Source organism: Oncorhynchus mykiss, chromosome 16 (assembly GCF_013265735.2).
Source record: "Oncorhynchus mykiss isolate Arlee chromosome 16, USDA_OmykA_1.1, whole genome shotgun sequence".
NCBI classification, from domain to species: Eukaryota; Metazoa; Chordata; class Actinopteri; order Salmoniformes; family Salmonidae; genus Oncorhynchus; species Oncorhynchus mykiss.
The window spans coordinates 67,051,521-67,072,793 of NC_048580.1; the positions used below are offsets into that span (position 1 = coordinate 67,051,521).

General features: G+C 49.5%; 1 protein-coding gene across 7 annotated transcripts in view; it reads left to right on the plus strand.

Moving 5' to 3' along the window:
• The window catches only part of LOC110492587 (GRIP1-associated protein 1), a 94,428-nt gene that overhangs the window by 17,122 nt on the left and 56,033 nt on the right, over nucleotides 1–21,273 (plus strand). For 5 of the 7 annotated variants that reach the window (XM_036947598.1, XM_036947595.1, XM_036947599.1 and 2 more), the window contains exons 15-22: nucleotides 921–1,013; nucleotides 1,459–1,593; nucleotides 1,773–1,868; nucleotides 2,258–2,470; nucleotides 2,574–2,687; nucleotides 4,134–4,214; nucleotides 11,028–11,123; nucleotides 12,641–12,697. In XM_036947598.1, coding sequence (XP_036803493.1) covers nucleotides 921–1,013; nucleotides 1,459–1,593; nucleotides 1,773–1,868; nucleotides 2,258–2,470; nucleotides 2,574–2,687; nucleotides 4,134–4,214; nucleotides 11,028–11,123; nucleotides 12,641–12,697 — 885 coding nt within the window. The remainder of the gene's footprint in view (nucleotides 1–920; nucleotides 1,014–1,458; nucleotides 1,594–1,772; nucleotides 1,869–2,257; nucleotides 2,471–2,573; nucleotides 2,688–4,133; nucleotides 4,215–11,027; nucleotides 11,124–12,640; nucleotides 12,698–21,273) is intronic. The other 2 variants (XM_036947594.1, XM_036947596.1) reach the window with 2 other exon arrangements.

Genomic DNA, 21,273 nt, shown 5'->3' on the forward strand with positions numbered 1-21,273 from the left:
TAGTTACTGTACTGTAGGTAGTATAATGGAAGTAGAGTATGATACCCATACTGTAGGTAGTATAATGTAGAGCTTTTTCATTTATATAAACTGAGTTCATCACAGCTCCTGTAATATGGAAATATTTGTTTCAAAACAATTAAGGCATCTGACATGCAAACCTTATTCACATTTTCTCTCAACTTTTAGTTGAATTAAACTCAGCAAAAAAACAAAAAAAACGTCCCTTTTTCAGGACTCTGTCTTTCAAAGATAATTGGTAAAAATCCAAATAACTTCACAGATCTTCATTGTAAAGGGTTTAAACACCGTTTCCCATATTTGTTCAATGAACCATTAACAATTAATGAACATGCACCTGTGGATCGGTCGTTAAAGACACTAACAGCTTACAGACGGTAGGCAATTAAGGTCACAGTTATGAAAACTTAGGACTTGTCATAACTTGGCACTTATGTCCTCTGTGATGTCACGCGTCTTAATGAACTCAACCTCCGCTTTGAACAGACAACAATAAGATAAGGATTTTGGGTCTGCTGTTGTCTTCTCTTTTTGTTTTCTCTTTACAATATGGAAATATTTCTTCATTTCAAGTCATTTTGGCAAGTCATGCAGACGTTCTGTTTCTGATCTGGCTTCTGTCACCGTTCTTTCGTTGTTTCTTTACCTCATTTATCCTTCTTGTTTTTCATTCTGTTGTTCGTGCCTTTACTGATCCTCTTCTGGTAATTTCAGCCGACCCTCGTTGATGATCCATCCTATTAATCTAACCCGTCTTCCCCCCTTCTCTTTCAATCCATATTGTTGTGCTGCCAATCGGCACCTCGTTGTCTTTTTCCTCCATCTCTCCTCTCTTCCCTCCATGGCTGTCCTGGGTGGCCCCCCCTTGTGTTTACCCCGTGTGTGGTGCTGTGATGCAGATAGCGTGTCAGAGTGCTGTGAGTCAGGAGCAGGTGGAGAGTATCCTGACTGAGAACGATGCTCTCAGGACTAACCTAGTCGCTCTGGAACAGGTATAGTATTCTGACCCCCGCCCTGCCAGGACCCCCCCACGGAACCTCATCACTATTCACTCTACCACTGTCACCACTCACCAGCCATTACCCATGATGCATCACCATTATGACAAGTCGAGCTGTTGTGAATAAAGTCAGGGAGGTAAAGACATTTTTCACCATACTGACGGATGGTGATTATTTCAATAGTTCAGACATGAATTGCTGCTACTTACAATAATACTACCGGTTTTTGTTTGTTTTTCCTACAAAGCTTTAATCCAAAGACGTTCAACTTCTGCTCATCTGCTTTTCATGTCTCACTTTCTCCACTTCTGACACATTTGATCCACTTTGTTTCATTAAACAAAGTCTAGAAATACCTTTTTTGTAAAACGTAATCAAATGTTGTTCCATTGTGAAGCTCAGTGTGTCCTAACTAGTGGGTGTTGTGTGTCATTAGATTCAGACGGTGAAGACTCAGGAGATGAACCTTTTGCGTGACCAAAACACGGCTCTGAACGTTGAGCTGCAGCAGAGACGGACAGAGCAGGAGAGCTTCCTGGCACAGAGAGATGACCTTAACTCTCAGCTACAGGTTTGTGTGACCCTCACATTGTCCTAATGCATGCATACTCCGAGAACCACTGAAATACACCTCACTTTTACAGTGGTCAGTACTTTGATAAAGGTCTTCTATTGTAGGTCAAAGAGGAAAAAGATGGAGTTGCAAATGTATTTTTATCCTCTCTTTAGCTGTCTTTTTTTTCTCTGTAGGAGGGGAACCGTGCCAACAGCAGACTGTTGGAACAGCTGACTGTATTGGACCAATGGAAAGACCGATTACAGCAAGAGCTGGAGGAGGCTAAAAAGGTGGGCTATCTGTGATACACACACACAGACACACAGTGAACAGAGATGCGTACAGGAGGCATACACAAATCGCACTGTAGTAATTGTCATTACTGTATGCCAGTGAAGGTGGGAGTGCTGATTTGACCTCTCTCAAGCTCCACTCCTTCTGCCCACAGGGTCACAGGCCATAAATGGACAGCACAGCTCTAATTAGCATATGTGCCAATCTTGGACTTATCACAGAGTTATCTTTGAGTCAAATTGACATGAATTCAGGATTATGATTCAGAGACTCATGGTTTGTTTAAGAAACAGTGAATCAGTGCTGGATGAGTGTGAATGTTATTGTTCATCTATCATCACAATAAATGAGTTATCCTCCCATCTCCATCACCCTCCCCCTGCAGACAGCTGACAAGCGGAAGGTCATGCTGGATGAACTGGCCATGGAGATAATCACAGAGAAGTCCCGGCACAAGGAGGAGCTGAGCGACGTGCGTCTGCAGCATGAGAAGGAGGTGCTGGGGGTGCGGGCACGCTACGAGAAGGAGCTGAGGGGACTCCATGAGGACAAGAACCGCACAGAGGAGGGGATCCGCTCACAGCTCCGAGATGAGAAGGTGAAGGGGGGGGGGACATTTAGATTCAGGGCCACATAGCCAATGAGAAGGGAGAGAACATGAGGTGCTCTGCTTGTGTATTAATGTGACCTTTGACCTCTAGGCTCGCAATAAGGAGCTGGAGGGTCTGCAGCAGTGTGTGGAGGAGCTGCAGGCCCAGGTCCAGTCCATGGAGGACACTAAGGGCTGGTTCGAACGCAGACTCAAAGATGCTGAGGTGCACGACCAACTTCACTTTCACATTGATTTATTCACTAGAATATTCCAGTACTTACTGGAATATGTAGTGTAGCTATGCTGTGTTGTACCACTATACACTTTAAAGCTTGTACATGAACATACAGAAATGCTGTTGGAGATGAGGTTAATGAGTGATCAATACTGGCAGTTAGAGGCGCTCTTCACTGCCCGGAGTAATGCCTGTCGCGGTAACACTGACCACGGGGCGTCGCGGTAACACTGACCACGGGGCGTCGCGGTAACACTGACCACGGGGCGTCGCGGTAACACTGACCACGGGGCGTCGCGGTAACACTGACCACGGGGCGTCGCGGTAACACTGACCACGGGGCGTCGCGGTAACACTGACCACGGGGCGTCGCGGTAACACTGACCACGGGGCGTCGCGGTAACACTGACCACGGGGCGTCGCGGTAACACTGACCACGGGGCGTCGCGGTAACACTGACCACGGGGCGTCGCGGTAACACTGACCACGGGGAGTCGCGGGAACACTGACCACGGGGCGTCGCGGTAACACTGACCACGGGGCGTCGCGGTAACACTGACCACGGGGCGTCGCGGTAACACTGACCACGGGGCGTCGCGGTAACACTGACCACGGGGCGTCGCGGTAACACTGACCACGGGGAGTCGCGGTAACACTGACCACGGGGCGTCGCGGTAACACTGACCACGGGGAGTCGCGGGAACACTGACCACGGGGCGTCGCGGTAACACTGACCACGGGGCGTCGCGGTAACACTGACCACGGGGCGTCGCGGTAACACTGACCACGGGGCGTCGCGGTAACACTGACCACGGGGCGTCGCGGTAACACTGACCACGGGGCGTCGCGGGAACACTGACCACGGGGCGTCGCGGTAACACTGACCACGGGGCGTCGCGGTAACACTGACCACGGGGCGTCGCGGTAACACTGACCACGGGGCGTCGCGGTAACACTGACCACGGGGCGTCGCGGTAACACTGACCACGGGGCGTCGCGGTAACACTGACCACGGGGCGTCGCGGTAACACTGACCACGGGGCGTCGCGGTAACACTGACCACGGGGCGTCGCGGTAACACTGACCACGGGGCGTCGCGGTAACACTGACCACGGGGAGTCGCGGGAACACTGACCACGGGGCGTCGCGGGAACACTGACCACGGGGCGTCGCGGGAACACTGACCACGGGGCGTCGCGGGAACACTGACCACGGGGCGTCGCGGGAACACTGACCACGGGGCGTCGCGGGAACACTGACCACGGGGCGTCGCGGGAACACTGACCACAAGGTGTCAGTAGTGCTTCTTACATATTTATGCTGTTTTGTTTTCTAGCATTTACTGTGATTAATGACTTTAAATATGTGTAGTAGTTTAGCCTTTTTAAAGAATTCTAAAAATACATGTGTGGTGTGGTGTTCCTCTGTGTTTAGGAGAGCATGGAGAAGAGCTGTCTGGAGCACCAGGAGAGCACGGAGAAGCTGCAGGAAGAACACTCTCTCCAACTGGAGGTTGTTTGACTTGTTTTCCTCTTCTCAGACACGGCAGAGTGGTGTACACAGCAACACACTCAGACACTTTCCTCCGGGCCAGGGGAATACTGACTGAGAGTGCATGTAGGCTTTGTTCACTGCAGTTGGCCCTAGTGTTGCACGGTATACCGAAACTTTGTTACTGTCTGTGAGAGTTGTTTTGTTGTCACGATCGGTACTTCTGTCAAGTGTCTCACGGGATTGAGAGAGTCAAGTCGGTCACCGCAGAGCCTTTATACCGCCAAGAGCAAAGTGCCTGCTCCACCTACTCATTCCAGGGGAAAACCTGTGGTGAGGATGCATTGCCACAGCACTTTTCAATCAACTTTTGAATTAGTTTAATAAATATATTGACGCAAAGTGTTAGAGGGGCGAAGTTTGTTTTTTTTATGCTGATTTGCCTTAGGAGTTTTGAACTCGAGCACCATTTCTCTGTCCTTCACATTGGAGTGCTGCTGCAGGCTCTTGACCAATCAGGTTCATGGAACAATGCATTAATCTTAAGGTGTGTGCTCTCCACTTTCCTCAGGACTTTTATTTAGTGATTGTGATCACACCACTCCAGACAGACACAAGTGAAAACTCTTCCATAAATGTAGCAGCCTAAACACTAGTGATCTGACGTGCTGTATTGCAAGGAAACAAACAGCAACAGCAGCTGCATAGTCTAACCTACTATTCACTGTGTCCCTCTGGCCAGGGTAAAGGCAGTGGTAACGTTATGTATTCATAGCCCATAGTCTAACCTACTATTCACTGTGTCCCTCTGGCCAGGGTAAAGGCAGTGGTAACCTTATGTATTCATAGCCCATAGTCTAACCTACTATTCACTGTGTCCCTCTGGCCAGGGTAAAGGCAGTGGTAACGTTACGTATTCATAGCCCATAGTCTAACCCACTGTGTCCCTCTGGCCAGGGTAAAGGCAGCGGTAACCTTACGTATTCATAGCCCATAGTCTAACCTACTATTCACTGTGTCCCTCTGGCCAGGGTAAAGGCAGTGGTAACGTTATGTATTCATAGCCCATAGTCTAACCTACTATTCACTGTGTCCCTCTGACCAGGGTAAAGGCAGCGGTAACCTTACGTATTCATAGCCCATAGTCTAACCTACTATTCACTGTGTCCCTCTGGCCAGGGTAAAGGCAGTGGTAACGTTATGTATTCATAGCCCATAGTCTAACCTACTATTCACTGTGTCCCTCTGGCCAGGGTAAAGGCAGCGGTAACCTTACGTATTCATAGCCCATAGTCTAACCTACTATTCACTGTGTCCCTCTGGCCAGGGTAAAGGCAGTGGTAACGTTACGTATTCATAGCCCATAGTCTAACCTACTATTCACTGTGTCCCTCTGACCAGGGTAAAGGCAGCGGTAACCTTACGTATTCATAGCCCATAGTCTAACCTACTATTCACTGTGTCCCTCTGGCCAGGGTAAAGGCAGTGGTAACCTTACGTATTCATAGCCCATAGTCTAACCTACTATTCACTGTGTCCCTCTGGCCAGGGTAAAGGCAGCGGTAACCTTACGTATTCATAGCCCATAGTCTAACCTACTATTCACTGTGTCCCTCTGACCAGGGTAAAGGCAGTGGTAACCTTACGTATTCATAGCCCATAGTCTAACCTACTATTCACTGTGTCCCTCTGGCCAGGGTAAAGGCAGTGGTAACCTTACGTATTCATAGCCCATAGTCTAACCTACTATTCACTGTGTCCCTCTGGCCAGGGTAAAGGCAGCGGTAACGTTATGTATTCATAGCCCATAGTCTAACCTACTATTCACTGTGTCCCTCTGGCCAGGGTAAAGGCAGTGGTAACCTTACGTATTCATAGCCCATAGTCTAACCTACTATTCACTGTGTCCCTCTGGCCAGGGTAAAGGCAGCGGTAACCTTACGTATTCATAGCCCATAGTCTAACCTACTATTCACTGTGTCCCTCTGGCCAGGGTAAAGGCAGCGGTAACCTTACGTATTCATAGCCCATAGTCTAACCTACTATTCACTGTGTCCCTCTGGCCAGGGTAAAGGCATCGGTAACCTTACGTATTCATAGCCCATAGTCTAACCTACTATTCACTGTGTCCCTCTGGCCAGGGTAAAGGCAGTGGTAACCTTATGTATTCATAGCCCATAGTCTAACCTACTATTCACTGTGTCCCTCTGACCAGGGTAAAGGCATCGGTAACCTTACGTATTCATAGCCCATAGTCTAACCTACTATTCACTGTGTCCCTCTGGCCAGGGTAAAGGCAGTGGTAACGTTATGTATTCATAGCCCATAGTCTAACCTACTATTCACTGTGTCCCTCTGACCAGGGTAAAGGCAGTGGTAACCTTATGTATTCATAGCCCATAGTCTAACCTACTATTCACTGTGTCCCTCTGGCCAGGGTAAAGGCAGCGGTAACCTTACGTATTCATAGCCCATAGTCTAACCTACTATTCACTGTGTCCCTCTGGCCAGGGTAAAGGCAGCGGTAACCTTACGTATTCATAGCCCATAGTCTAACCTACTATTCACTGTGTCCCTCTGGCCAGGGTAAAGGCAGCGGTAACGTTACGTATTCATAGCCCATAGTCTAACCTACTATTCACTGTGTCCCTCTGACCAGGGTAAAGGCATCGGTAACCTTATGTATTCATAGCCCATAGTCTAACCTACTATTCACTGTGTCCCTCTGACCAGGGTAAAGGCAGCGGTAACGTTACGTATTCATAGCCCATAGTCTAACCTACTATTCACTGTGTCCCTCTGGCCAGGGTAAAGGCAGTGGTAACCTTATGTATTCATAGCCCATAGTCTAACCTACTATTCACTGTGTCCCTCTGACCAGGGTAAAGGCATCGGTAACCTTATGTATTCATAGCCCATAGTCTAACCTACTATTCACTGTGTCCCTCTGGCCAGGGTAAAGGCAGCGGTAACGTTACGTATTCATAGCCCATAGTCTAACCTACTATTCACTGTGTCCCTCTGACCAGGGTAAAGGCAGTGGTAACCTTATGTATTCATAGCCCATAGTCTAACCTACTATTCACTGTGTCCCTCTGGCCAGGGTAAAGGCAGCGGTAACCTTACGTATTCATAGCCCATAGTCTAACCTACTATTCACTGTGTCCCTCTGGCCAGGGTAAAGGCAGTGGTAACCTTATGTATTCATAGCCCATAGTCTAACCTACTATTCACTGTGTCCCTCTGGCCAGGGTAAAGGCAGTGGTAACCTTACGTATTCATAGCCCATAGTCTAACCTACTATTCACTGTGTCCCTCTGGCCAGGGTAAAGGCAGTGGTAACCTTATGTATTCATATCCCATAGTCTAACCTACTATTTACTGTGTCCCTCTGGCCAGGGTAAAGGCAGCGGTAACCTTACCTATTCATAGCCCATAGTCTAACCTACTATTCACTGTGTCCCTCTGGCCAGGGTAAAGGCAGCGGTAACCTTACGTATTCATAGCCCATAGTCTAACCTACTATTCACTGTGTCCCTCTGACCAGGGTAAAGGCAGTGGTAACGTTATGTATTCATAGCCCATAGTCTAACCTACTATTCACTGTGTCCCTCTGGCCAGGGTAAAGGCAGCGGTAACCTTACGTATTCATAGCCCATAGTCTAACCTACTATTCACTGTGTCCCTCTGGCCAGGGTAAAGGCAGTGGTAACCTTACGTATTCATAGCCCATAGTCTAACCTACTATTCACTGTGTCCCTCTGGCCAGGGTAAAGGCATCGGTAACCTTACGTATTCATAGCCCATAGTCTAACCTACTATTCACTGTGTCCCTCTGGCCAGGGTAAAGGCAGTGGTAACCTTACGTATTCATAGCCCATAGTCTAACCTACTATTCACTGTGTCCCTCTGGCCAGGGTAAAGGCAGCGGTAACCTTACGTATTCATAGCCCATAGTCTAACCTACTATTCACTGTGTCCCTCTGACCAGGGTAAAGGCAGTGGTAACCTTACGTATTCATAGCCCATAGTCTAACCTACTATTCACTGTGTCCCTCTGGCCAGGGTAAAGGCAGTGGTAACCTTACGTATTCATAGCCCATAGTCTAACCTACTATTCACTGTGTCCCTCTGGCCAGGGTAAAGGCAGCGGTAACGTTATGTATTCATAGCCCATAGTCTAACCTACTATTCACTGTGTCCCTCTGGCCAGGGTAAAGGCAGTGGTAACCTTACGTATTCATAGCCCATAGTCTAACCTACTATTCACTGTGTCCCTCTGGCCAGGGTAAAGGCAGCGGTAACCTTACGTATTCATAGCCCATAGTCTAACCTACTATTCACTGTGTCCCTCTGGCCAGGGTAAAGGCAGCGGTAACCTTACGTATTCATAGCCCATAGTCTAACCTACTATTCACTGTGTCCCTCTGGCCAGGGTAAAGGCATCGGTAACCTTACGTATTCATAGCCCATAGTCTAACCTACTATTCACTGTGTCCCTCTGGCCAGGGTAAAGGCAGTGGTAACCTTATGTATTCATAGCCCATAGTCTAACCTACTATTCACTGTGTCCCTCTGACCAGGGTAAAGGCATCGGTAACCTTACGTATTCATAGCCCATAGTCTAACCTACTATTCACTGTGTCCCTCTGGCCAGGGTAAAGGCAGTGGTAACGTTATGTATTCATAGCCCATAGTCTAACCTACTATTCACTGTGTCCCTCTGACCAGGGTAAAGGCAGTGGTAACCTTATGTATTCATAGCCCATAGTCTAACCTACTATTCACTGTGTCCCTCTGGCCAGGGTAAAGGCAGCGGTAACCTTACGTATTCATAGCCCATAGTCTAACCTACTATTCACTGTGTCCCTCTGGCCAGGGTAAAGGCAGCGGTAACCTTACGTATTCATAGCCCATAGTCTAACCTACTATTCACTGTGTCCCTCTGGCCAGGGTAAAGGCAGCGGTAACGTTACGTATTCATAGCCCATAGTCTAACCTACTATTCACTGTGTCCCTCTGACCAGGGTAAAGGCATCGGTAACCTTATGTATTCATAGCCCATAGTCTAACCTACTATTCACTGTGTCCCTCTGACCAGGGTAAAGGCAGCGGTAACGTTACGTATTCATAGCCCATAGTCTAACCTACTATTCACTGTGTCCCTCTGGCCAGGGTAAAGGCAGTGGTAACCTTATGTATTCATAGCCCATAGTCTAACCTACTATTCACTGTGTCCCTCTGACCAGGGTAAAGGCATCGGTAACCTTATGTATTCATAGCCCATAGTCTAACCTACTATTCACTGTGTCCCTCTGGCCAGGGTAAAGGCAGCGGTAACGTTACGTATTCATAGCCCATAGTCTAACCTACTATTCACTGTGTCCCTCTGGCCAGGGTAAAGGCATCGGTAACCTTACGTATTCATATGTGAATGGGATCAAATTAGTTTTATCTTCAAACTGACTAGGCTGCCTAGACTTTTTCAATCCAAAATGATTAACTGGAATGGATCAATCAACATAATAGCTGATATAGACTGTGAATACATGTTTATTTAGGCCTACAGTTGCATAGGGCAGGACTGCTCGATGCAAATCAGCATAAAGCAAGCTCAGCCCTGTGAAACATGCAGTTTTATAATGCCATTTCTACCCATTTTGTTGGAAAACTAAGAAATGTTTTGGCACTTTTTTTTTTAAGCTAATTTCCTGAAATCCTACACGTTTTTCTATCTGGGGCCCCGCTGAAGGTCGGGGGTCCCAGAGCATGTCCCCGTTTGGTAATCCGGCCCGATCCCTCGTCTCCCTTCCTGTTTTCTATAGATTCCATAGCCACAAAGACACATTCCACAGCCAATGATGTCAGTACTTTAAGACTTTTATGAAGGAGATGGCTACTTCTATGGAGAATTGATCGGTTCAATAGAATATTTTCTTCTAGCAGTTGCCAATAAAATAACTCCTAAATGTGAGGGATTGTTTGTCATCTGTAGCCCCATGAAATCAGATTTTATAAGCTCAATAACTCAAAGCATGCACACACTCCCATTGAATAATCTGCATTCACCTGTATTTTAAATAGAACTAGGCTATATCGTTATTTACCCAGTTTATCAATAGAGATTTACAGTACCATTCAAATAAATGATTACCATTTCTGTTTTGTAGTTAGATTGGTAAAAACAAAGTCATATTGATTGTATGATTTATTAATTAATGCATCCATGGCTGTAAAAAATAAACTGGATGTACAATTTTTCAAATGTAATGATATTGAATTCTGAAGATGCCCAGCGATTGAACATAGTTTCTGTCTGGATCAAGTGCCATTCTGTGACTTTGGCCTTTTTGTTGTTGTGTCATGGAGTATCATATCGAGTATCGTGATACTAAACCTGCTATCAGTATCGAAGGGAAAATTCTGGTATCGTGACAACACTAGTTGGCCCAGGGAAATACTACACTGACTGGGAGTGTACGTGTTCAGGTAGATGAAGCTATGACTCGCATTGCTATTCTCGTCTGCTGAGTACCTGATGTTTATTGAACTGCACTTATTTAGCCATTAAAAGTGTTTCTTATGAGTATAACTCTAATTGGGCAGGTAGGTTTGGTTTAATGCTTGTTTGAAATTGAACCCCTACTGTTTCAATTAAAATCCTGTTAGTATCATGAAGTTAATTCTGAATGGAACTGTTGTGTTAATCTTGTCATCACTGTAGATATTCCATTAGCATGGTGTGACTAGTAACCTTATGTTGAAACGGATTCGATTTACATCGGATATGTGAAAATAACTGAAACGGAATACGTGCTCTTTGTGTTTCTCATTCAGGGAAAGGCATCTGTTATAGATGGTGTGAACCTGCAGTTGACAGAGGTAGAGAAGGAAAGGGATGTGCATTTTGAAACCATTGGAAAACTGAAACAGGTAAACTAACCCTTTTTGTAACTGGTAGAAACTACTATTAAAGTTATTTTTCCATCACGTTTTCAGAGGAAAGTACCGTTTGAAATGTTCTGTACGTGTACACACACAAACTCAGCAAATAAAGAAACGTCCCTTTTTCAGGACTCTGTCTTTCAAAGATAATTTGTAAAAATCCAAATAACTTCACAGATCTTCATTGTAAAGGGTTTAAACAATTCATGAACATGCACCTGTGGAACGGTCGTTAAGACACTAACAGCTTACCGACGGTAGGCAATTAAGGTCACAGTTATGAAAACTTAGGACACTAAAGAGGCCTTTCTACTGACTCTGAAAAACACCAAAAGAAAGATGCTCAGGGTCCCTGCTCATCTGCGTGAACGTGCCTTAGGCATGCTGCAAAGAGGCATGAGGACTGCAGATGTGGCCAGGGCAATAAATTGCAATGTCCGTACTGTGAGACCCTTAAGACAGAGCTACAGGAAGACATGATGGACTGCTGATCGTCCTCGCAGTGGCAGACCATGTGTAACAACACCTGCACAGGATCGGTACATCCGAACATCACACCTGCGGGACAGGTACAAGATGGCAGCAACTGCCCGAGTTACACCAGGAACGCACAATCCCTGCATCAGTGCTCAGACTGTCCGCAATAGGCTGAGAGAGGCTGGACTGAGGGCTTGTAGGCCTGTTGTAAGGCAGGTACTCACCAGACATCACCGGCAACAACGTCACCTACGTGCACAAACCCACCGTCGCTGGACCAGACAGGACTGTCAAAAAGTGCTCTTCACTGACGAGTCACGGTTCTGTCTCACCAGGGGTGATGGTCGGATTTGCGTTTATCGTCAAAGGAATGAGCATTACACCGAGGCCTGTACTCTGGAGCAGGATCAATTTGGAGGTGGAGGGTCCGTCATGGTTTGGGGCGATGCATCACAGCATCATTGGCCTAAGATTGACAACAATCGCAACGCTGTGCGTTACAGGGAAGACATCCTCCTCCCTTCCTGAAGGCTCATCCAGACATGACCCTCCAGCATGACAATGCCACCAGCCATACTGCTCGTTCTGTGCGTGATTTCCTGCATGACAGAAATGTCAGTGTTCTGCCATGGCCAGCGAGGAGCCCGGATCTCAATCCCATTGAGCACATCTGGGACCTGTTGGATCGGAGGGTGAGGGCTAGGGCCATTCCCCCCCAGAAATGTCTGGGAACTTGCAGGTGCCTTGGTGGAAGAGTGGGGTAACATCTCACAGCAAGAACGGGCAAATATGGTGCAGTCCATGAGGAGGAGATGCACTGCAGTACTTAATGCAGTCTGTTGTTGAATCTTGTTATGTTCATACAAATATTTACACATGTTAAGTTTCTTGAAAATAAACACAGTTGACAGTGAGAGGACTTTTCTTTTTTTGCTGAGTTTAGAAGCTGTATAATAAGGCTGTGGGGTCATGTAATGGTTCTCGTTAGAGCCTCCATTAAGTACTCTCCCTGTCTTTGTGGTGTACAGGAGATTAAAGACACGGTGGATGGCCAGAGGATCCTGGAGAAGAAAGGTAGTTCAGCAGTAAGTGGAACACTCTCTGTCCTCACTCTCTGAACGCTGTCTCCTCTCTCTCTGAACGCTGTCTCCTCTCTCTCTGAACGCTGTCTCCTCTCTCTCTGAACGCTGTCTCCTCTCTCTCTGAACGCTGTCTCCTCTCTCTCTGAACGCTGTCTCCTCTCTCTCTGAACGCTGTCTCCTCTCGCTATCGCTCTCTCCACGCTGCCTCTCAATTCAATTCAATTCAATTCACTTAATTGGCATGACGTAACAATGTACATATTGCCAAAGCTTATTTAGGATATTTACAATATAAAAATGAGAATCAAAATTGTCAACGGGACAACAGTCACAACAATAACCAAGGGTCAAAATAACCATACATTCAACAATAACAATAAGCATATAGTAGAGTACATGTGCAGGTTGATTGGTCTGTCAGACACTGTCCCTCATCTTATGGCAGGCAGCAAAGTAGTGCGCTGCCAACCCACAGCTCTCCGCGTCATCCCCCAACAGGACGGGTAGCCTATCCTCATCAGAGAGGTCTTTGAAACCTTGAATAAGGGTTTCAAATTTGGGGAAATTACACTAATTGTTTTATATTTGGGGCATTTTGTCAGGAAATGCATCTCCGTCTCAGGTTCTGCTGTTGTGCAGTGGTTGCACAGCCTTTCTTCTACAGGGAGCCAGGTTTTCCTGTGTTTACCCTTCTCAATGGCAAGGCTGTGCTCACTGAGCCTGTACTTTGTCAAGGTTTTTCCTAAGGTTTTGATCAGTAACCATGGTCAAATATTTAGCCACAGTGTACTGTCGATTTAGGGTAGATAGCACTGCATTTTGCTTTGTGTTTGTGCTTGTGTTTCCCAATAAGCAATATAGTTTTGTTTTGACTGTGTTGTAATTTGGTTTATACTGATTGATTGGATGTTCTGGTCCTGAGGCTTCAGTGTGTTAGTAGAACAGGTTTGTGAACTCAGTTCCAGGACCAGCTGGATGAGGGGACTGAGGCTTCAGTGTGTTAGTGGATCAGGTTTGTGAACTCAGTTCCAGGACCAGCTGGATGAGGGGACTGAGGCTTCAGTGTGTTAGTGGATCAGGTTTGTGAACTCAGCCCCAGGACTAGCTGGATGAGGAGACTCTTTTCTTTGCTCAGCTCTTGGCATTGCATGGCTTGGTAATGATGTGAGAGGGGATCACTGTATTTTAGATGTTTCTAAAACTGAATTGCTCTTTTTTGAGTTTTTATTATTAGTGGATATTGGCCTAATTCTGCCCTGCATGCATTGTTTGTAGTTTTCCTCTGGACATGTAGGAGAATCTTACAGAACTCTGTATGCAGGGTTTCAATGGGGTGTTTGTCCCATTTGGTGAAATCTTGTTTTGCAAGTGGACCCCACATCTCGCTGCCATAAAGTTCAATTGGTTCAATGACATATTCAATTAGTTTTAGCCAAATTTTAATCGGTATTTCAATTTGAATTAGCTTTTTAATGGTGTAGAATGCCCTGCATGCTTTCTCTCTCAGTTCATTTACTGCCTCATTAAGGTGTCCAGTTGAGCTTATTTTTAAACCTAAGTAATTGTAGTGTGTACAGTAATCTATATATTTTGTACCAATTGAGAACTTTGGTCTAATTACCTGAGATCCGGATCTTCTCTGGAAAATCATTGTGTCTTTTTGGGGTTTACTGCCAGGGCCCAGGTCTGGCAGTACTGCTCTAGCAGGTCCAGGCTCTGCTGTAGGCCATGTGCTGTGGGTGACAGCAGGCATAGGTCATCTGTGAAGAGTAGGCATTTAACTTCTGAATTGTGGAAACTAACACCAGGGGCTGAGGATTTTTCTAGAATAGTGGCCAATTCATTTATGTAAATATTGAAGAGTGCAGGGCTCAGATTGCAATCCTGATGAAGGCCCCGCCCCTGGTTAAAGAATTATGTTCTTTTTTTGCCAATTTCAATGCTGCACGTATTGCCAGTATACATTGATTTAATTATGTCATATGTTTTACCCCCTACACCACTTTCAATAACTTTGTAGAACAGTCCTGTATGCCAACTAGAATCAAATGCTTTTTGGTAGTCGATAAAGCAAGCCTATATTTTGGTATTATTTTGGTGGACATGTTTATCTATCAGGGTGTGTAGGGTGTAAATATGATCAGTTGTGTGATGTTTTGGTATATATCCAATTGGGCTTTTACTCAAGACATTGTGTTTATTAAGGAAGTTTAGAACTCTTACATTTATAATACTACAGAAAACCTTCCCCAGGTTACTGTTCACACAAATGCCTCTGTAATTGGCCTCGCTCTCCTCGCGATCTCGCTCTCTCCTCGCGATCTCGCTCTCTCCTCGCGATCTCTCGCTCTCCTCGCGATCTCTCGCTCTCCTCGCGATCTCTCGCTCTCCTCGCGATCTCTCGCTCTCCTCGCGATCTCTCGCTCTCCTCGCGATCTCTCGCTCTCCTCGCGATCTCTCGCTCTCCTCGCGATCTCTCTCTCTCTCTCTCTCTCTCTCTCTGCGATCCCTCTCTCTCTCTGCGATCTCTCTCTCTCTCTCTGCGATCTCTCTCTCTCTCTCTCTCTCTCTGCGATCTCTCTCTCTCTATCTCTCTCTCTCTCTCTCTCTGCGATCTCTCTCTCTGCGATCTCTCTCTCTGCGATCTCTCTCTCTCCGCACTCTCTCTCTCCTCTCTCTCTCTCTCCTCGCTGCCTTTCTCGCTCTCCTCGCGCTCTCCTCGCGATCTCGCGCTCTCCTCGCGATCTCGCGCTCTCCTCGCGATCTCTCGCTCTCCTCGCGATCTCTCGCAGAGCGCTCTCCTCGCGATCTCTCGCTCTCCTCGCGATCTCTCGCTCTCCTCGCTCTCCTCGCGATCTCTCGCCTCGCTGCCTTTCTCTCTCTCTCTCCTCGCTGCCTCTCTCCTCGCTGCCTTTCTCTCTCTCTCCTTGCGCTCGCGCTCTCGCTCTCCTCACGCTCTCTCGCTATCTCTGCGCTCTCTGCGATCTCTCTCGCTCTCTGCGATCTCTCTCGCTCTCTCTGCGATCTCTCTCGCTCTCTGCGATCTCTCTCTCGCTCTCTCTGCGATCTCTCTCGCTCTCTCTGCGATCTCTCTCGCTCTCTCTGCGATCTCTCTCGCTCTCTCTGCGAGCTCTCGCTGCCGATCTCTCTCTCTCCTCCTCGCTGCCTCTCTCTCTCTCCTCCTCGCTGCCTCTCTCTCTCCTCGCTGCCTCTCTCTCTCTCTCCTCGCTGCCTCTCTCTCTCTCTCCTCGCTGCCTCTCTCTCTCTCTCTCCTCGCTGCCTCTCTCTCTCTCTCCTCGCTGTCTCTCTCTCTCTCTCTCCTCGCTGTCTCTCTCTCTCTCTCTCCTCGCTGCCTCTCTCTCTCTCCTCGCTGTCTCTCTCTCCTCGCTACCTTTCTCTCTCCTCGCGCTCTCTCTCCTCGCTGCCTTTCTCTCGCTCTCCTCGCACTCTCTCGCTCTCCTCGCTCTCCTCGCGCTCTCTCGCTCTCCTCGCGCTCTCTCTGCGATCTCGCTCTCTCTGCGATCTCGCTCTCTCTGCGATCTCGCTCTCTCTGCGATCTCGCTCTCTCTGCGATCTCGCTCGCTCTCTCTGCGATCTCGCTCGCTCTCTCTGCGATCTCTCTCGCTCTCTCTGCGATCTCTCTCGCTCTCTCTGTGATCTCTCTCGCTCTCTCTGCGATCTCTCTCGCTCTCTCTGCGATCTCTCGCTCTCTCTGCGATCTCTCTCGCTCTCTCTGCGATCTCTCGCTCTCTCTGCGATCTCTCTCGCTCTCTCTGCGATCTCTCTCGCTCTCTCTGCGATCTCTCTCGCTCTCTCTGCGATCTCTCTCGCTCTCTCTGCGATCTCTCTCGCTCTCTCTGCGATCTCTCTCGCTCTCTCTGCGATCTCTCTCTGCGATCTCTCTCTCTCCTCGCTGCCGATCTCTCTCTCTCCTCGCTGCCGATCTCTCTCTCTCCTCGCTGTCTCTCTCTCTCTCCTCCTCGCTGTCTCTCTCTCTCCTCCTCGCTGCCTCTCTCTCTCTCCTCCTCGCTGCCTCTCTCTCTCCTCGCTGCCTCTCTCTCTCTCTCCTCGCTGCCTCTCTCTCTCCCCGCTGCCTCTCTCTCTCCCCGCTGCCTCTCTCTCTCCCCGCTGCCTCTCTCTCTCCCCGCTGCCTCTCTCTCTCCCCGCTGCCTCTCTCTCTCCCCGCTGCCTCTCTCTCTCCCCGCTGCCTCTCTCTCTCCTCGCTGCCTCTCTCTCTCTCTCTCCTCGCTGTCTCTCTCTCTCTCTCTCCTCGCTGCCTCTCTCTCTCCTCGCTGCCTCTCTCTCTCCTCGCTGCCTCTCTCTCTCCTCGCTGCCTCTCTCTCTCCTCGCTGCCTTTCTCTCGCTCTCCTCGCTGCCTTTCTCTCGCTCTCCTCGCGCTCTCTCGCTCTCCTCGCGCTCTCTCTGCGATCTCGCTCTCTCTGCGATCTCTCTCGCTCTCTCTGCGATCTCTCTCGCTCTCTCTGCGATCTCTCTCGCTCTCTCTGCGATCTCTCTCGCTCTCTCTGCGATCTCTCTCGCTCTCTCTGCGATCTCTCTCGCTCTCTCTGCGATCTCTCTCGCTCTCTCTGCGATCTCTCTCGCTCTCTCTGCGATCTCTCTCGCTCTCTCTGCGATCTCTCTCGCTCTCTCTGCGATCTCTCTCGCTCTCTCTGCGATCTCTCTCTCGCTCTCTGCGATCTCTCTCTCGCTCTCTGCGATCTCTCTCTCGCTCTCTGCGATCTCTCTCTCGCTCTCTGCGATCTCGCTCTCTGCGATCTCTCTCTCGCTAACTGCGATCTCTCTCTCGCTCTCTGCGATCTCTCTCTCGCTCTCTGCGATCTCGCTTTCTCTCTCTGCGATCTCTCTCTCCACACTCTCTCTCTCCACACTCTCTCTCTCCGCACTCTCTCTCTCTCCTCTCTCTCTCTCTCTCTCCTCTCTCTCTCTCTCCTCGCTGCCTTTTTCTCTCTCTCCTCGCGCTTTCTCTCTCTCCTCGCGCTTTCTCGCTCTCCTCGCGCTTTCTCGCTCTCGCGCTCTCCTCGCGCTCTCCTCACGATCTCTCGCTCTCCTCGCGATCTCTCGCTATCTCTGCGCTCTCTCGCTATCTCCGCGCTCTCTCGCTATCTCCGCGCTCTCTCGCTATCTCTCGCTCTCTCTGCGATCTCTCGCTCTCTCTGCGATCTCTCTCGCTCTCTCTGCGATCTCTCTCGCTCTCCTCGCGCTCTCCTCGCGATCTCGCGCTCTCCTCGCGATCTCGCGCTCTCCTCGCGATCTCTCGCTCTCCTCGCGATCTCTCGCAGAGCGCTCTCCTCGCGATCTCTCGCTCTCCTCGCGATCTCTCGCTCTCCTCGCTCTCCTCGCGATCTCTCGCCTCGCTGCCTTTCTCTCTCTCTCTCCTCGCTGCCTCTCTCCTCGCTGCCTTTCTCTCTCTCTCCTTGCGCTCGCGCTCTCGCTCTCCTCACGCTCTCTCGCTATCTCTGCGCTCTCTGCGATCTCTCTCGCTCTCTGCGATCTCTCTCGCTCTCTCTGCGATCTCTCTCGCTCTCTGCGATCTCTCTCTCGCTCTCTCTGCGATCTCTCTCGCTCTCTCTGCGATCTCTCTCGCTCTCTCTGCGATCTCTCTCGCTCTCTCTGCGAGCTCTCGCTGCCGATCTCTCTCTCTCCTCCTCGCTGCCTCTCTCTCTCTCCTCCTCGCTGCCTCTCTCTCTCCTCGCTGCCTCTCTCTCTCTCTCCTCGCTGCCTCTCTCTCTCTCTCCTCGCTGCCTCTCTCTCTCTCTCTCCTCGCTGCCTCTCTCTCTCTCTCCTCGCTGTCTCTCTCTCTCTCTCTCCTCGCTGTCTCTCTCTCTCTCTCTCCTCGCTGCCTCTCTCTCTCTCCTCGCTGTCTCTCTCTCCTCGCTACCTTTCTCTCTCCTCGCGCTCTCTCTCCTCGCTGCCTTTCTCTCGCTCTCCTCGCACTCTCTCGCTCTCCTCGCTCTCCTCGCGCTCTCTCGCTCTCCTCGCGCTCTCTCTGCGATCTCGCTCTCTCTGCGATCTCGCTCTCTCTGCGATCTCGCTCTCTCTGCGATCTCGCTCTCTCTGCGATCTCGCTCGCTCTCTCTGCGATCTCGCTCGCTCTCTCTGCGATCTCTCTCGCTCTCTCTGCGATCTCTCTCGCTCTCTCTGTGATCTCTCTCGCTCTCTCTGCGATCTCTCTCGCTCTCTCTGCGATCTCTCGCTCTCTCTGCGATCTCTCTCGCTCTCTCTGCGATCTCTCGCTCTCTCTGCGATCTCTCTCGCTCTCTCTGCGATCTCTCTCGCTCTCTCTGCGATCTCTCTCGCTCTCTCTGCGATCTCTCTCGCTCTCTCTGCGATCTCTCTCGCTCTCTCTGCGATCTCTCTCGCTCTCTCTGCGATCTCTCTCTGCGATCTCTCTCTCTCCTCGCTGCCGATCTCTCTCTCTCCTCGCTGCCGATCTCTCTCTCTCCTCGCTGTCTCTCTCTCTCTCCTCCTCGCTGTCTCTCTCTCTCCTCCTCGCTGCCTCTCTCTCTCTCCTCCTCGCTGCCTCTCTCTCTCCTCGCTGCCTCTCTCTCTCTCTCCTCGCTGCCTCTCTCTCTCCCCGCTGCCTCTCTCTCTCCCCGCTGCCTCTCTCTCTCCCCGCTGCCTCTCTCTCTCCCCGCTGCCTCTCTCTCTCCCCGCTGCCTCTCTCTCTCCCCGCTGCCTCTCTCTCTCCTCGCTGCCTCTCTCTCTCTCTCTCCTCGCTGTCTCTCTCTCTCTCTCTCCTCGCTGCCTCTCTCTCTCCTCGCTGCCTCTCTCTCTCCTCGCTGCCTCTCTCTCTCCTCGCTGCCTCTCTCTCTCCTCGCTGCCTTTCTCTCGCTCTCCTCGCTGCCTTTCTCTCGCTCTCCTCGCGCTCTCTCGCTCTCCTCGCGCTCTCTCTGCGATCTCGCTCTCTCTGCGATCTCTCTCGCTCTCTCTGCGATCTCTCTCGCTCTCTCTGCGATCTCTCTCGCTCTCTCTGCGATCTCTCTCGCTCTCTCTGCGATCTCTCTCGCTCTCTCTGCGATCTCTCTCGCTCTCTCTGCGATCTCTCTCGCTCTCTCTGCGATCTCTCTCGCTCTCTCTGCGATCTCTCTCTCGCTCTCTGCGATCTCTCTCTCGCTCTCTGCGATCTCTCTCTCGCTCTCTGCGATCTCTCTCTCGCTCTCTGCGATCTCGCTCTCTGCGATCTCTCTCTCGCTAACTGCGATCTCTCTCTCGCTCTCTGCGATCTCTCTCTCGCTCTCTGCGATCTCGCTTTCTCTCTCTGCGATCTCTCTCTCCACACTCTCTCTCTCCACACTCTCTCTCTCCGCACTCTCTCTCTCTCCTCTCTCTCTCTCTCTCTCCTCTCTCTCTCTCTCCTCGCTGCCTTTTTCTCTCTCTCCTCGCGCTTTCTCTCTCTCCTCGCGCTTTCTCGCTCTCCTCGCGCTTTCTCGCTCTCGCGCTCTCCTCGCGCTCTCCTCACGATCTCTCGCTCTCCTCGCGATCTCTCGCTATCTCTGCGCTCTCTCGCTATCTCCGCGCTCTCTCGCTATCTCCGCGCTCTCTCGCTATCTCTCGCTCTCTCTGCGATCTCTCGCTCTCTCTGCGATCTCTCTCGCTCTCTCTGCGATCTCTCTCGCTCTCTCTGCGCTCTCTCTGCGCTCTCTCTGCGCTCTCTCTGCGCTCTCTCTCGCTCTCTCTGCGCTCTCTCTCGCTCTCTCTGCGCTCTCTCTCGCTCTCTCTGCGATCTCTCTCGCTCTCTCTGCGATCTCTCTCGCTCTCTCTGCGATCTCTCTCGCTCTCTCTGCGATCTCTCTCGCTCTCTCTGCGATCTCTCTCGCTCTCTCTGCGATCTCTCTCTGCGATCTCTCTCGCTCTCTCTCTCTGCGATCTCTCTCGCTCTCTCTGCGATCTCTCTCGCTCTCTCTGCGATCTCTCTCGCTCTCTCTGCGATCTCTCTCGCTCTCTCTGCGATCTCTCTCGCTCTCTCTGCGATCTCTCTCGCTCTCTCTGCGATCTCTCTCTGCGCTCTCTCTCTCTCTCTGCGATCTCTCTCTGCGCTCTCTCTCTCTCTCTCTCTCTCTGCGATCTCTCTCTCTCTCTCTGCGATCTCTCTCTCTCTCTCTCTCTCTCTCTGCGATCTCTCTCTCTCTCTCTCTGTGATCTCTCTCTCTCTCTCTGCGCTCTCTCTCTCTCTCTCTGCTCTCTCTCTGCGCTCTCTCTCTCTCTCTGCGCTCTCGCTCTCTGCGCTCTCTCTCAATTCAATTCAATTCAAGGGCTTTATTGGCATGGGAAACATGTGTTAACATTGCCAAAGCAAGTGAGGTAGACAACATACAAAGTGAATATATAAAGTGAAAAACAACAAAAATTAACAGTAAACATTACACATAGAGGTTTCAAAACAGTAAAGACATTACAAATGTCATATTATATATATATATATATATATATATATATATATATATATATATATATATATATATATATATATATATAGTGTTTTAACAATGTACAAATGGTTAAAGGACACAAGATAAAATAAATAAGCATAAATATGGGTTGTATTTACAATGGTGTGT